The sequence below is a fragment of the Brassica napus genome, chromosome C2, assembly GCF_020379485.1.
Source record: "Brassica napus cultivar Da-Ae chromosome C2, Da-Ae, whole genome shotgun sequence".
Taxonomy (NCBI): domain Eukaryota; kingdom Viridiplantae; phylum Streptophyta; class Magnoliopsida; order Brassicales; family Brassicaceae; genus Brassica; species Brassica napus.
The window spans coordinates 57,507,664-57,524,911 of record NC_063445.1 but is presented as its reverse complement, the minus strand read 5'-3'; the positions used below and the strand labels follow the sequence as shown (position 1 = coordinate 57,524,911).

The 17,248-nt window shown below is 33.8% G+C and overlaps 2 protein-coding genes across 2 annotated transcripts; one reads left to right on the top strand and one right to left on the bottom strand.

Moving 5' to 3' along the window:
• Positions 1-1,115: 1,115 nt before the first annotated feature.
• Positions 1,116-10,393, top strand: LOC106431206 (peroxidase 73-like). The gene is made up of 4 exons (XM_048749266.1): positions 1,116-1,229; positions 1,420-1,620; positions 1,754-1,919; positions 9,987-10,393. Exons 1-4 carry the CDS (start codon positions 1,116-1,118, stop codon positions 10,391-10,393), a joined length of 888 nt encoding a protein of 295 aa, XP_048605223.1.
• A 2,414-nt stretch (positions 10,394-12,807) lies between these two features.
• LOC106431202 (LOB domain-containing protein 37-like) lies at positions 12,808-14,301 on the bottom strand. Its single transcript, XM_013872007.3, has 2 exons — positions 13,570-14,301; positions 12,808-13,471 (listed from the first exon to the last, which is right to left on the bottom strand). Exons 1-2 carry the CDS (start codon positions 13,751-13,753, stop codon positions 12,909-12,911), a joined length of 747 nt encoding a protein of 248 aa, XP_013727461.2. The 5' UTR covers positions 13,754-14,301; the 3' UTR covers positions 12,808-12,908.
• Between the last annotated feature and the right edge of the window lie 2,947 nt (positions 14,302-17,248).

The window sequence follows — 17,248 nt, the reverse complement described above, 5'->3', positions numbered from 1 at the left end:
TCACAAAAACGACTCCTCCACACTCCTAGCCAGAACGTAATACCGATAAGAACTTACGACAATTGGAGGCCGCAAACAGGATAACTCCAGGTGAACATAATCCTTTGATCTTCACCGGTGACGGACTTTGACCAAACCACCCAAGACCACCGTAAAGGCCACTCCAGATACTGAACCTTTTGCTTTTCAGAACCTCGGATCTAGTAGAAACCACATCGTCGAAGACGTTCACGGACTCCACCAAAGCCATTCCCCGCACCGCTACAACAGCGACGAGAAGAGAGCCGTTGAAACAGACCTTCAGCTTGTTCAGATTCACGACCACCAAGCCTAGAAACCATACAAACTACAATCGAAAAAGAAATATGATAAGCCCAGGGGTTGTGCTTATCTGTGTAGAACAGAAAGGGGAGAAGATTGAGGAAGAGCAAAGGTAGAAGAGAAAATAGAAAGGAAGAAATTAGTATTGAACCCGTTGTTTGATTGATGATCGTAATCGATACCTTTCTCTGATATGTTTTCGAGTATGCATAGGAGTGTAAAAGGCCTAGACATTAAATAAAGAAATAAAGGGAGATGGACCGGCGGTGGTGCTAACGGAGCCACCACGTGCCGATCGACGGAAGAACCAGAGGCGCCGCTAAGAAGGTGAAGACGAGGGGTCCAGTCAGAGAAATTAGGTTTTTTTTTTTACCGTTAACGTCTAAAATATGCTCTTTTGAAAATACTTAATACAAAAATCAGAGAAAAGGCCCGTAAAGTCAATTAAACGTGGGCCCATAGCAGCATGAAGAAGTAAATACATACGTAAACAATCTACAAAATCAACGATTAAAATTAAAATGTCATTTCTTTTACCAATTCTAATCCCAAATTACTGGGGAGAAGCAACTTGTCGGCCATCACCAAGATCGTGTCTCCAAGTTATATATATGTTCTTAGAACCAAATTGAAAGTTTCTTCACAACACGTACATCTTGTAAAAATAGAAAATATGATAAAGTCCAATTGACGATTCCTATAAATACAGTTCCATAGTTTCCTCATTTCTCATCAACTCGCTCGTACCATCTTTCGGCATATATAAACACATCACTTTCTAATCCCCAGACGAAATGGCGCGTTTAGGTCTGGTTCTCGCCATGGCTCTTTGCCTTACCATCTCTGTGTTTCCGGACACAACCACTGCTCAGCTCAAGCACAATTTCTACGGAAAGTCATGTCCTAATGTTTAAGCTATCGTGAGGAAAGTTGTCCAACAAAAAGTCAAAGAGACATTCGTTACTATCCCAGCTACTCTCCGTCTCTTCTTCCACGATTGCTTCGTTAACGTAATGCTCGAAACTTTTGATAGCTTTTCTTTATTTGAATTCTATAATATGGTTACTTACTTACTTACATGTTGCTTGTTATATATAGGGATGTGATGCGTCGGTCATGATTCAATCAACGCCTAACAACAAGGCCGAGAAGGATCATCCAGACAACGTGTCTTTGGCCGGAGATGGATTTGATGTTGTGATCAAAGCCAAGAAAGCTCTTGACGCAATCCCAAGCTGTAGAAACAAAGTTTCTTGTGCTGATATCCTTGCCCTAGCCACCCGCGATGTGGTTGTCGCGGTGAGTTATATAAAGTCATTTATCAATCTTAAAGAAACTATAACTAGTACAAAACATTCTCCTTAATTATAACCAACAAAAAAAAACACAAGTCTACCCGATACATTAAAAGTAGCTTTTGGATGTGATTTAGGCTGAAGGACCGTCGTACCCAGTGGAACTCGGAAGGCGTGACGGTTTGGTGTCGACGGCTGCTAGCGTCCACGGAAACTTGCCAGGACCAAATGACAACTTTGACAAACTCAACAAGCTCTTTGCCAAAAACAAACTTACTCAAGAGGATATGATCGCTCTTTCAGGTAGTAATATTAACATTAAATATCTACTTTATTAAAATAGAAGTACAAATAAGAAATAATCTTAATATTTACAACTTAATTACAACTAGACCCTGATCCGCGCGCCAGCTCGGATATGAATTTTCAGTTTTTAATTATTTATTTTATTAAATGATGTATTTTTAATATTCGTTCATATTATATTCATTAAGTAAATATTTTTTTTTTGCATCTTAAACTATCTATTTTTTTACGAATGTGTGATATCATATAAAAAAAATGAGTATATAGTTAATTAGATAATTTTAAAAACAGAAATTTTTCTTTTGTGTGCGATATCATATAAATAATGATCCGCCCAGTTAACAAAAATCATGATTATTTTATGTGTAATTTTTTTTTTGACCATTTTTTAAAAAATATATTAAATTTTACATATTTTAATTAGAATATTTTTAATATCTTTACATTTTTATTTGAAATGCAACTCAATATTTTTTTAAAAATTATAACAAAATATTTAAAAAATATTTTTAGAATTTGTTTGAAAAATATGAAAATTACATTTTAAATTATAATTATCCTAAAATATGATAAGTTTTGATGTAAACGAAAACTCAAATTATGTCAAAAATAATGATATTCAATGATAATAACAATTTTAATTGATTATTTTTAAAAAAATACATTTACAAAAATATTGTTTGAAAGAAAATTCATTTATCTTTCAAATATAAAATAAAAATATTATAATTAAATAATAAAAAATAAAAATAAAAATCATAAATTTAGCAAATGACAACTGAGTTATATTATACTAAAATTTTCTTTCTAACAATTTATCAAATGACAAATGAGTTTTGAGCAAATAATACCATATAATTTTTAAAAACATAGTCATTCTTAAATATTTTTTGAATAAATAATTATTTTTAAATTTAATCAACTGAAAATAATATTCGTACAATTGTGTGAGTCAAATTCTAGTTTTATTGATGCATGTTATATATTAGTGTTGCATGTTTTAGGTAACATTTTAATGATGCACGTTTTTAAAAATCTCCATTATTAAAATTATGCACGTAAGGATAACTCATGAGTTTTTTTGGTTGATTAAATGACACTATGTCCAAATTTATTTAAGAATATTTCATTAAGGTAACTGAAAAAGACAAACAATAAAATAGAAAGTTTAAATTCATTTAAGCATATTTCATTAATGTAACTGAAAAGACAAGTAATGAATTAGGCAGTTTTATTTGTTTTAGGATATTTCATAAATGCAACTGAAAAAGATAAGCAAAAAAAATAGGGAGTTTAATTAATGAACTAAGAATATTTTCAAATGGATACTTCTCTTTTAATAATATAGATACAATGCTACTGAATCAATTAATAAACTTAAATCTAAATTAATTTTTTCCTAAATCTATTTCACAACAAATTCATGATAAATATTACACTTAATGCACATTAATACTATAAACCTTAATATGTAAAGTAGAAAACTTCTTTCCATAAATTTGTGGGTATTATCCTCTATTAAATAATTTTTTATTACATTTTTAAAATTTTATTTTTAATGAAATCAATTAACAATATTTATAAAATTTAAAGGATATGCCGTATTTGGGAATAAAAACTTAATAATGAGAACATCTTTAAAAAGATCCATTTTACTTGATAATTCTAAATTTGTACCTAATTAAAATTTTCAAATAACCAATTTGACTAATCTATTTAATTGACGATATTGTTTTAGATATATATATATATATATATAACTAAAATGCTATTAATTTTTTTTTTTTTAAATTATGTATGATATTACATATGTTCAATTGAATTTTACCTTAAATTATTTTTCTTTAGTAAGGATTTGAAATATTAGATTTGGTAATAACATGTACATTTAAGTATTAGTATTAAAAAGTTAAAAACACCTAAAATTTTTCTTATGAGAAAATTGTAATAGGGAAAGTTTCAAAAGAATATTCTTCAAGTTTTGTATGTAAAGAAAAACATTTAGACAAGATAACAATGTTCTAAAAAAAAGAAAAAAAAGTTCAAATAAAATAAAAATCCTGCATATAATAAAATGTTAAAGTCAATAAGTTAAAATAAAATTAATTTGATAATAATATAAAGAAATGTAATTACTCATTCTAACAAATTACTCATTTTAATAAGTATAATATAAATATTTTACTAAAAATGCATGACGAATATTTATATATCGGGTTGAGAAATTAAAAATTAAGACTACTTATATAGCGGGTTGGAATGAGTAATGCATATAACTAAAAATAAACTAAAAATATATATTTTAATTATTATGCGTAATGTCATAATAAAAAAATACATAATACATGATAAAAAACAAAAGTATATTCCTAAAAAATGAAAAAGTGGTTTCTCTTTTTACTGGGAACTTAAATGTTGTAAATAATTATTTCCAACGCGTATCAAACCCGACCAATGAAAGGCTACTAGCATTTCATTTACCACTAGCCAACTCGATATCGGGTAAATAAAAATGATATTGGTTATATAAAAACAAATATTCAAGTGATATTTACATTTATAGTTATATAAATCATTTTATTTTTACTATTAGTGGAATTATGTAACAACAATATATGTATTATGTGATGTATTTTTGTCATCATTTTATTATAATTTTTATAGATTATATAATGGTGTAAAAATATTTAGTTACATTACGTAAACAAAAAAAAATACCCGCCCGACCGGGTGGGTCCAGCTCTAGTTTGATTTACTTCACTACTTCTTAACGTGAAAAGTGAGATCCTAACAATTTTTTTAAAAAAAACATTATTTAGATCAGCAAAATATATCTATTCTATTAAATTAGAGTCCTATTTGAAAATTACCATGGCATGTTTTAAATTTGGGCTTATTAAAGAATGTTGTGACTAAATTTTGGTTTACATACTTATTTATGAACAATTAATTTATTCTACCATGATCATCAGGTACGTCAAACGACTTAACCGATTTGAATTTTCCTTATCAGATCTAACCTGCTCATTGAACTATACTTATTCTCAATTATTTGTTTTTTTTTTTTGGCACAAAATCCCAATTATTTGTTCTAACACACGAACACATGAACCTAAAAGATCATTTTCTTAATGTTTGAATCATCCAAAGTAACCCATTCTATAATTTTGTTTCTTATGAAACAAACAAACACATGAACATGTTCCTTGATATACCCTATTGTCCTTATATGCTCTAACATTAATGAATCTTCCTCGGTGAAACTCATTTTCTCAACGTTTGAATCAAAGTAACACGTATTAGAATTTTGTTCTTCACGAAAAACATGAATCAATTAATCTACAGCATCATTATTTAATTTTCTTTAACTATCCAATCTATTAATTTAGAATTCTATTTTTATCTACTATTAAAAGGTTGTCATTTTGAACTAAAATGAAATCATACATATCTAATTAATTATTAATTTCCAACAAAAAGCATGTCTATATATTGATAAATTAGGTAATTTTTTCTTGGCGTTTTTGCCAAAACTAACCCACAACTTGATTTTAACCTCAAACTTATACCTAAACTTGAATCAAATGCAAAACTAACCTAAAAGCCTAGTGAAATTACAGCTCAGCCCCTTGTGACCAAACAAAAAAACAGAAGCCATTTTTACGAATATAGCCCTAGTAAATCGTCTGAGATGTTGGAAGTCGTCTGGACGACTGAAGTGTAAGTCGTCTGGTACCGGTTTATTTTAAAAATAATTTATAAATCTTGTAAAAAATATTTTGATGCGTGAAAAATAAAAATCAAGTAATTATAAACAGTTTTAAGTGATATAAATTAAGATATGATAAAATTGATTTGTTTTGAAGATAGATGAGTGGAAGTACTGAATCATGAAATATTTTGGTTTAGGAGTTTGGCAAACATATGTTGTAGTATTGTATGTATTGTTAGGGTTAGATTTTGGAAAACTAAAATATTTTTTTCAAAAATTAGTTTTCACCTATATGTGTTTATTTATGTGTATAGTAAACACTTTTCAAGTTTGATTTGATTTTATGAAGTCTTTAATTAGATAATTAAGTTTAGGGATTATGTTTAGGGTGTGAAAGACTTATATTTCAGTCGTCTGTTGAATAATTTACTCGGACGACGTATATTTTATTCGTCTGTTGAATAATTTACTCGGACGACTTACATTTCAGTCGTCTGGTGAAGAAATTAAAACAGATGACTTACATGTAAGTCGTCCAAATATTTCCGCCTAAAATTTTTTAAAAAAATTATTTTTCCGCTTAAATAATTTAAACCAGACGACTTACTTGTAAGTCGTCTGGAAAGTCTTCTATTTTAGTTTCCCGCTAAAAATATTTAATTTCCCGCTAAAAATATTAAACTCTTCTGGACGACTTACATGTAAGTCGTCTGTTTTAATTTCTTCACCAGACGACTGAAATGTAAGTCGTTCAGGAAGTCGTCTGAGTAAAAAATATTTAATCTAATTGAATTTTTTGTCTCCCTATATAAAGAAAAATTTACACATTCTCTCTCCTCCTCTCAAATGGCTGCAACAAAAATGTAATGTTCATCATTCTAAAACTCTCCAACCTCTCTCTAATCTCTTTGACTTGAAAACACCAAACTTTATATGAATTTTTCAGTTTTGTCTCATGTATTTCTTACTAATCTATCTCTTTTACAGGTTTTTAATCAAATGGTACTCATCTTCCATTAATTTAAAGGTAAATCTATTAATTTTAGATATGTATTTTTGTGTGTTCTATAAATGTAGATTTATCTAATCTTCCACTCATTTTCTCTATTTTTAAGTCATTTGAACGTTTTTGGATATGCAGGTTTTTCAGATCTGGATTTGATATGCAGGTTTTTCAGATCTGGAAGACTTCTTGGACGACTTACCTGTTAGTCGTTTGGAAGTCGTCTGGACTTCCAGGAAGTCGTCTGGACTTCCAGGAAGTCGTCTGGACTTCCAGGAAGTCGTCTGGACTTCAGGGAAGTCGTCTGGACTTCAGGGAAGTCGTCTGGACTTCCAGGAAGTCGTCTAAACTTCATGGAAGTCTTCTGACAAAGTCTCCCTTTCATAATAGATCTGAGCGTTTTGGTAAGTTCTTATGTCTGATTTTTCTTCATTTGGGAACTTCTTGTTGTATAAAGTTCTTACTTTTTTTCCAAACTAAAACTCTCCAAACCCACTCTAATCTCTTTGACTTGAAAACACCAAACTTTATATGAATTTTCCAGTTTTGTCTCACGTCTTTCTTACTAATCTATCTTTTTTGCAGGTTTTTAATTAGATGGTACTCATCTTCCACTAATTTAAAGGTAGATCTATTATTTTTAGATATGTATTTTTGTGTGTTCTGTAAAGGTAGATTTATCTAATCTTTCACTCATTTTTTCTGTTTTTAAGCCATTTGAACGTTTTTGGATATGCAGGTTTTTCAGATCTGGATTTAATATGCAGGTTTTTCAGATCTGGAAGACTTCTGGGACGACTTACCTGTTAGTCGTCTGGAAGTCGTCTGGAAGTCGTCTGGACTTCTTGGAAGTCTTCTGACAAAGTCGTCTGGACTTCTTGTAAAGTCGTCAGGACTTCCTGTAAAGTCGTCAGGACTTCCTGTAAAGTCGTCTGGAAGTCGTCTGAACTTCCTAAAAGTCTTCTGACAAAGTCGTCTGAACTTCTTGGAAGTCGTCTGGACTTCTTAGAAGTCGTCTGGACTTCTTAAAAGTCGTGTGGTCTTGTCTACTCAAGTGGAATCCAAGCTTGTCTTTGTAGATGAATGATCTATAATAGTTTTGTTTGTGGTCTGTTTTGTGAATTGCATGTCTACTCTTTTAGTTGTGAATTTTTTGTAAAATCAGTAATAATGTTTTCCAAGATGTATTAAATGTGCTAACAATGTGTTTACACATTTACAAATCAATGAAATAATAGACTTCAGTAGCCTTTTTCTTATCTTTGGATCTCTCATATGCAATAATAAACTCCAATGGCCTTTTTTTCATCTTAATAAACAAGAATGTTGGTAGCTTTATATTGATACAATATTTTAAGAAGTATTTTAACCCTTCTTCCAACTCATAACAATAGTCATCATTATTGTCTATAACAATAATACTTAAGAGATGGAAACAAACAATAGTAACTAGTCAAAGCATATCATATTTTATTATAAGTTTGCGTTGAAAAACTTAGTCAAATTTAGTAAAACTAAGGGAGATAACATATTTTGTAAATATGAGTTTTACATATCTTGAAGTTACTTATCACTCTTAAAAATACAAGTTATTCAAAAACTAACGTAGAAGACTTAAAAACTAGCGGAGAAGACGCGGACTACTTCAATCTAAGTTGTCTAGACGACTAAACTATACGTCGTCTGGTCAACACAGAGGTTATTTTTGCAATTGACTTTGAAATCTGTTATTTCGGACGACTGAAAAATAAGTCGTCTACTATTGTTTGGCTAAAAAAAAACTCCAAAAAAGCTAGACGACTTACATTTCAGTCGTCATAGGTTAGTTTTGCATTTGACTGGATAATTTCAGAAGTTTGACTTTTCTGGACGACTTACATTTCAGTCGTCTAGTGAATATTAAAATAATAATATTTTTTAAAAAGTAGACGACTTACAGTTAAGTCGTCATAGGTTAGTTTTGCAATTGAAAAAAAAAACTTCAAGATTTAATTATATACAGACGACTTATAATTCAGTCGTCCACGAGACGACTGAAATGTAAGTCGTCCAGGATTTACGAGGTTTGACCAGAATCTCAGAAAAAAATCCTGGACGACTTACAAGTAAGTCGTCTCGTGGACGACTGAAGTATAAGTCGTCTGTGTATAATTAAATTTTGAAGTTTTTTTTTTCAATTGCAAAACTAACCTATGACGACTTAACTGTAAGTCGTCTACTTTTAAAAAAATATTATTATTTTAATTTTCGCCAGACGACTGAAATGTAAGTCGTCTGGGGAAGTCAAACTTCTGAAATTATCCAGTCAAATGCAAAACTAACCTATGACGACTGAAATGTAAGTCGTCTAGGTTCTTTGGAAATTTTTTTGAAACCAAACAAAAACAGACGACTTAACTTTCAGTCGTCTCAGGTTACAGATTTCAAAGTCAATTGCAAAAATAACCTCTGCGTTGACCAGACGACTTCCAGGTAAGTTGTCTACAGCCAGACGACTTCCCAAGTAAGTCGTCTGACGAACAGATCTGGAAAAAAACTCGATGTCATACCTTAAATTGGTGAGATAAGTTCCTTAGCATACATAAGGCTTCTCCAAGCACAAAGAATCACAAACGAAAGTAACCCACCCAGAATCGTTAGCTTCTATGACTCTATGAACCATAAAAAATTTAGAATCAAAATCTTGGGTTTTTTTAGCTCATTGTGGAGAGAAAGTGAGAGATATGTTGTGTTTAGTTCACAAGAATGGAAAAAGAAGAAGGGTAAATCGATTTTGGGAGCATTAAGAGCTTCAAATTGGTTGTTCATGGTGGTTGTGGTATTGATGACAATGACAATCTTGTAATTACTTGAAGATGATGATGGTGAGAGAGTAAAAATGTCATTTTCGAAAAAAAAAAAAAAAATTTGACGGCATTTTCGTAAATTATATGAACTTGTGGGGTGAATAGGGCAAAACCAATTTTCAAAAAAAAAGGAGGTTAGTTTTGTGTTTGACTTTAAGTTATAGGTCAATTCTGCAAAAAGCCCTTTTTTCTTTAATGCGTTTGTTCAACGTAGTTTTTTTTTTAACGGGTTTACCAGCTTAATAATGAAAGACATCGAATTACTAAACCCAAATAATGATGGAGTCAATGGAATTATTACTGTGTAACAATAGGTTGGTGACTACAATATATATGAAATCCATGCCTAAATTAACATTAAACTTACTGAAATTGTATTTATTAAATGCTTATAGCAAAAGATTTCGTCAAATCTTTTAAATTGTTAAAAACATTATCCGCGTTTTAACAAACGCGGGTAGGATTCTAGTTTAATTTAAACCTTTTAAAACTTCTCCATGCAGCGGCTCACACCCTCGGATTCGCCCATTGTAACAAAGTATTCAACAGAATCTACAACTTCAATCGCACACATATCATTGATCCAGCTCTAAACAAAGGCTATGCTAAGGACCTTCGATTGGCTTGGCCCAAGAACGTTGACCCAAGAATCGCTATTAACATTGACCCAATCACTCCAAAGAAGATCGACAACATTTACTTCAAGAATCTCCAACAAGGCAAAGGACTCTTCACTTCAGACCAAGTTCTCTACACCGATCGTCGCTCTAGGCCCACCGTTGACTCTTGGGCCAAGAACTCAGCTGCTTTCAACGCCGCCTTTGTTAAAGCTATGACCAAGCTTGGCCGCGTTGGCGTTAAAACTGGACACAATGGTAACATTCGTCGTGACTGTGGAGCGTTTAACTAAGAGGGAATACAGAAAATTTGAAATTCCGTTTTTGAGTTTTTTTCTTACAGCATTTTGATTCTTGACCGATTACGATTTTTTTGTTTTCTGTTTATTTTTGCTTCTTGTATTATTGACAAACATTTAAAAATTATTATATATATCCTTGTTTTATTTCTTTTGGCTTCAATATTAATTACCTTATTTCTTCTATGGAAGTTGTTTAACGAATCAAAACCTTTTTTTGTCACTGAAATTTCTTTAAAACTAAGGAAATTGAAAAGAGCCCAAACAAAATCAGCACAATAATTAAATCCCAAGACTGTTTCAAAACCTAAGCATCCAAAATCAGCACAATAAATAAATCCCAAGACTGTTTCAAAAAAAAAAACCAAGACATATTTAAACACAAAATCTAAAGATGTTGTTCAACACAAACTCTGTAATTGAAGAATCAGATATATATAGTTATAGAGTTATCTTGTCTGAAAACCTGCATGCAAATCGTGTAGCTAACCGGAACGTCTCAAGCTTTGCAGCCCAATCTTCCCCAAGTATCGACATTTTGACTCTTTCATTTGCTTGCATTACAATCCTTACTATACCTCCGTTGGAGTTGGACCAATACTCTGAAGTCAATGAAATTATAAACCTTAAAAGCGTATATTACTAATTACGTAAGTAAGATCCGACATGTGTGGAACGGAATCAACAAACAAGAGAATATAATCAATAGTAATTTAATTTCTCTTTGTCAAAAGTATTGATAGTGGATGACGTAATAACGTAGACAATACAAGTGCGTGGATTAAGAGATGAATTTTAAGAGTACGACCAATAAAATTGTTGAAGGGGCATATGTCTCTTGGACTCTCCCACGACGATGGATCGCTTATTTATTCTGATAAGTAGATATGATAACATTGAACCAGATAAAGTTAAATGTAATTTAAGTCAGCAAGTGGGCTCGGATGCGTAAGGTAATGGAAAAAGACATAATGTGCCCTACCAGGTCCAATTACAACTACGGCTTTTTACATCCAGCACGAGCCATTCTATCCGTTTCTTAACATTATTTATTTGACTTCAATTTGTATCTTGAGGAGACAAGTCGTTGATCATATCATCTTTGGCTATATAGGTGGAATGGACGGAGCAGCTGGATGATGACATGGGAGTGTTGGACCATCCCTGACGTTCCCCAATATCGGTGGAGATAAATCCTGGGATCAGGGACGAAGTGACAACAACATTGAGCTAATCTATTGACGACAACAATATCTCGTATCGTATTGATAAGAACTGAAAACAAAATGAAATAAATGATAGAATGAACAAAGCCTATTAATTCCTTGAAAATTCGAGCTAGCTAGAATGTGATTATTTTTTTCTTATTTCATTGACATTTTTATTTTGCATTTAAAATTCTGGTTCATTAAAAAAAGCCTGTGGATGTGTAGGCAATGAGAAACCGTGATTAGGAGAAACTGATTAAAATTATACTAAAAGTCATAGTAGTCAGAAAAAGCCAGTAAAGATGACATAGACCATCACTGCCTTTTGATTGCCATTGGGATGGTTGGCAAATTTTTATGGGGCATAGGTCAGGATATCATTTTATCAGTTTACTTTTTATAAAACAAATGTATAATTTTTGTATAATATATATATATCAAATAAGAAAGAGTTCAATATGACAAAAGAAGTGATTGTGATAATGTTTTTTTGAGATAACATTAACAAAGTTATAAGCGAATAATAATATGAAGATGGAGAAAAAAGGAGAGTGTGTTTTAAGTATTCCATGGGTGGAGGAAGAAAATGGCTCTTTGCGTCGTCCAAAAGCCGCCTCTAAAACAAAGGGCTCTGAGTCATGTGTGCCTCCTCTACGCCTCTCCAACCACATGCTTAGATATTGCATATCCATCTTTATTATTTTAATATGAGTATATGTACGACACAAATATTTTATTTGTTTCGATCTTTATTTTCAAAAAAAAAAAAAAAAATTTAGTTTATTTAATGTGCTAGGAGCCCCCGCTAAGTATATTGTTTGAGATTTTTTTTTTTACAGAATTTAACTTGCTATGTAGTATATACATCAGTATTTTACATGTTAATTTTTGGTAAACGTTAAATATCCAAGAATCAAACATGACATATCACATATGCACATATACGCAGCAGCATTATGGTGATCGGTGAATAATGATAACTACTAGTTTGAAACTGAAAATTATTGGGAAAGATGATGAACAACTGGTGAAAAGTAGTAATTAGCTCGAGTTTATTCTATATACAACAACTCCAAACGAATGATTAATATGTTCTTACCGTCTCGTGAAGTGTGAAAATAGAGACGAATTATCATTTTCACTCAACAAAGTTAAACATTGGTTAAATTAATAACTATAAACGGAGAGAACAAAACTGCATAGCTAACTCGTCGGTCCAAATATTTTTGTATCCACGAAAAGAGGGAAGACATTGTGTAAAATTACATTTTTGAACCCTAAGTAAATCAGAGAAAGTTTCCTTAAACAAAAAGGTTAAGCAGCTTGCTGGCCTCTCCTCCTCCGCCGTTACCGTACCGTTCACCTGTGGGGGTGGCATCACAAAACGACGTCGTGGTAGTAGTCGTCGTCGCCACTGACTCCTCAGAGTTCATGGACGGTGTTCCTGATCGCTGCCGTGTGGGAGAAGGCGTTGTTTTAGTGGATAAATTAGGGTTTAGTGAAAGATCGAGCTCCGAAGAATCAACTCGCCTACGCTTCTTGGCAGAAGAGTCCAGCGTAGATCTGGATCTAGAGCTTGAGAATCTAGAATGATGGTAGATGTTACGGTCGCTGGAACCATCATTAAGATTCAGCATTCCCGTGCAGATCTCAGACCCTTCTTCCGATGTAACCGATGGAAACCCGGCGAATCCGCCGCCGTGAGCGAGAAGCTCAGGGATGGGTCTCAAAGAACCGCCGCGAAGCACCGTCTCAACCGCAGCTTGGCAGATATTCCAGTTACCCGTCCACAGCATTCCTATAGCTCCGTTGACTGGATTCACTGTTCTCCCACAAGCTTCGTATAGCAAAGACTGAAACAGAGCTGCGCCAAAAAAAAAAAACAGCTCCAAAGATTAGATAGAAAACCTGAGAAAACAAAATGTAATATCGTTGGAGATCTGGTTTAGTTAGGTTAATTACCGGGACGTTGAGATTCCGGTACGGCGGAGATGAAAGACATTAGACCGGCGCGGCCGAAGAATTTAGCGACGAAGACGGTGGCGTGTCCCTGAGCGTCGGCGGTTTCTATCCATTGGATACATGGCCTGAGGATGCAGTTCTCGCTGCAACCTTTTCGGAGCACACGGCAGCCATTGCAACTCATTCTTTATTTCCGACAAGATTTAACTAGTTTCTTTGCTGAGTTTTGTGACTTTTTTTTTTACTTTTGATTCTCTTTCCGACAGAGTCTGTCCAGTTGTTGCTGATGTCTTGGAGAATAAAGGAAGAAGAAGAAGATTTGCTTTGGGAGCAAGAAAGTGATGTTTGCACAGAAAGAAAGATAGATTATATGTTTCTGAAGATAGACGACCATATATATATAGTTATATACACATAAATACTATATATTAAAAACCCAAGTTGGGATTTAAAAGAAAAAAAATTGAATAATAAAGAGCTAAAGAGACATATAACTTAGGAAGGCAAGCGTCCTTGTGCGTGAGGCTCGCCGCCGTAGAAGATTCTTAACCTTACACCATATTTTTATATACTTTTTTGAAAAATTAACTACTGCTCTTTGTCCCCAAAGAAATAGTAATAGATTGCATTTTCATAATCTGTATGTGTTTTAAAACGTTATTATGAAGTTACCCTTTGAGAGAGAGAGGGTAGTCAAGATTCCAAGATGATGGGTGTGAGCGGCACCATGTCTCCGCAAAAAGTCGTGTCTTCTCTCAGCCATTCATTAAAAAAAATATTTTTACGAGTCCTTTTCCCAACGGGTTAGGAATCCACTAATCATTCTTTATCATAGTAAGCGAGGGTAATCATAGGTAAAGTAATCGATGAAATTTGCAATAGGGCAATAATTGGTGAAGTAATTGATGAAATTTGCAAAAGGGCGATAATTGGCTTCCATACCTGGTTATTTGAGAGCAACTCCGATTGGGATTCTACCGTTGGAGTTTGCTTTAAGACCATGATTAGGTCTGAGCATTCGGGTCGTCGGGTCGGGTTCGGATCGAGTCCTTTCAGATCCGGATCTTTCGGATCTAAGAGTTTAGGATCCGATAGGGTAATTTCAAATTCTCGGTTCCGGGTCGGTTCGGATCGTGCCGGGTCCGGGTCGGATCGGGTCTTAGATAGTTAGACCCATTCGGGTAACTAGAACTTATCGGTTCGGATTCGGTTCGGTTTCGGGTCGGGTTCGATTTAAAAAAGACCTAAACATACAAAAAAATATCTGAAAAATATTTATATATACGAAAATATTCGAAATTTTATTCAGAATTTGTGTTTTTATTATATTAAAATCTGTATATATGTTAAACTATGCGAGATACAACACAATTTGTTGTCTCCTAGTGGTTGACCCCCATGTTCTCTAGACGAATAACCCGTCTTAGATTCCCCATTTATGCATTTTATTTAATTTACATTATTAATTCGGATACCCATCGGGTTTCGGGTTTGGGTCGGGTCGGGTCCAAGACCTGCGGGTCCTCTGCAACAAGACCTGATAGGGTAATTTGATCGGGTCGGTTCCTACCCGAACCGGGTTTTTTCGGGTCGGGTCTTCGGGTTCGGATCTTCGGGTTCGGGTAAAATGCTCAGGCCTAACCATGATTAACCCGGACTCTTAGGATGGGGTTCTTAGCTTCGGCTAAGAACCGTTTCTTAGCTTTTAACTAAGAAAAGCTAAGAACTGTCTCTTAAATAAGAGATATAAGAGTCGGTTCTTAGCCGAAAAGTGTAAAAAAAAAAACAATAAAGTGTCAAATCATGAGTTGAGAACTCCAAATTAAGAACTCGGGTTAATCATGCTTTAAGAGACTTTAAGAGGATTCTTTCTTGACTAAAGAACACCGACGTTCAATCTTTTCTGGTTTTTCCGGCGGTTGGCGCTCCTCGCCACCGCCGGGAGTGTCTCTCTCTCTCTCTCCCTCCCTTTTGATCTACAATCTTGGTTATGTTTTTTTTAGATGCAGAACTAGTGGTTACAAGTTTGGATCTGATTTGTTGTAGGCTGGTGCAATCGTTTTGTCTTGCCGACGTCGTCCCCACTTTCTCTATCGGTTTCAGGCTCATCTGAACGGGATGGAGTCTCGAGGTTTGTATCTTCCTCGTGGGAACTGGTGAAGCTCGGCGGGTGCAACTGGTGGGTTTGTTCACTGCTGGTGTTTGTCATTGTTGCGTACCATGGTAAACCTGGTCATGGCGGTAATGGTTCTTCGTCTCTTTGGTTAAGGCCTCATATTTATGGATTTGTGTTTAATCGAGCCTACTGACGGGTTCACTAAGATGATGCTAGTCTTCGTTGATGTGTTCTATCCAGGTTGTGCTCATGTTCGTTTCATCTCGGGTATTCCCTCTACTTTTGTTTGAAAGATTGTTTGGTGGTTCTTCTAGGTTCAAGCTTGTTTGACGGTCTGGTGGCAGGGTCGGGCCTGAAAATTTCGGGCCCAGAAGCAAAAAAAAAAATTTGGCCCATTATCTAAATAAAACATGAAAATATTAAAAGGTGGTTCCCATGTGATTCGAACCTATAACCTCCCGCTGTTACATATCTAGCTTTTGCCACCAGAACTAGAGAGAAACTTCACTTATTCTTGGCCCCTAAAATAAATATTTTCTTGTTGGCCCCAAAGCCAATGCTTGATCTGCTTGGTATCAGGCACGGTTCTGTGGTGGTGCTATCGTTCTGCTCTTGTGCTTCATGCTAGGACCAGTCTTTTATTGGTTCAAGCTTGTTCGATGTTATACGTCAACCGTTTGTTGTTGTAGGTTAAATGAATTGCACTTGTGGCTTCACCGAGATCTATGATTATCTGGGGAGGGTTAAGCAAGAGATTCATATTTACCTTTTGTCCCGCCAGTTTGTGCTGACTGGAAAGCAACTCTTTACTCGATGAAATATTCTCGAGACTTTTGAAATTGTCTCAGTAAACAGACTGGTGGTTTCCTCTGCTATGTAGATAGCAAGTAATGTCTCCTTTGGTTACAGCTTTGAGCAAGTTGGATTTGAAGACGAGATGCCATGGAATTGGTCCACAAAAACCAGTATGTTGGTTTGATCTTTTTCTAATATGGATTGTTGTTTTTGCTTGGTTGAGCTTTACTTATATCACCTACTGGGGAGTGTGTAACTTCTGTTTTGAGTTTGTATTCTCGAAACTTTGTTCCTCATGTTTGAATTAAACAGTGTTACAAAAAAAAAGACTTTAAGAGGGGTTCTTCTTAAAATAATGGACCTCACAACTACATACACATATACAATATATACTATACATATATGGCAAGTTTCTAACTCCAATGGGTAAAACTCTCCATTGGAGATGCTCTGAGTGGGTGAAATAATAATATAACATCTAACAATGGTTTAGGCTTTTGAGAAATCTTATTTTTTATGGAAGGCTAATCATAACAACCATTTTTGTATATGTAAAAGAAGATCACATGCAATGTAATGCAATATAAGGGAGATGCAGAGTTAATTAATCTAGTAAGCACGATTTAAAAGGACTAAAACTAAGGGATAAAAAAAAGTTAGGCTACTTAGCAAGAAAAAAGCGAATTCGCTTCAGAGGCCTACCTATAACATTGTATAATTCTAAAAGATATTAGTTTTGTAATAGTCTAATAGAAGTCTTCTTCTATT

Excerpts from the sequence above, each read along its gene's own strand:
- LOC106431206 (XM_048749266.1), top strand. The coding sequence starts at position 1,116 with ATGGCGCGTTTAGGTCTGGTTCTCGCCATGGCTCTTTGCCTTACCATC. Across the intron at positions 1,230-1,419 it reads ACGGAAAGTCATGTCCTAAT|GGATGTGATGCGTCGGTCAT; the intron begins GTTTAAGCTATC and ends TGTTATATATAG. Across the intron at positions 1,920-9,986 it reads GGATATGATCGCTCTTTCAG|CGGCTCACACCCTCGGATTC; the intron begins GTAGTAATATTA and ends TTCTCCATGCAG.
- LOC106431202 (XM_013872007.3), bottom strand. The coding sequence starts at position 13,753 with ATGAGTTGCAATGGCTGCCGTGTGCTCCGAAAAGGTTGCAGCGAGAAC. Across the intron at positions 13,472-13,569 it reads ACCGGAATCTCAACGTCCCG|CTCTGTTTCAGTCTTTGCTA; the intron begins GTAATTAACCTA and ends TTTTTGGCGCAG.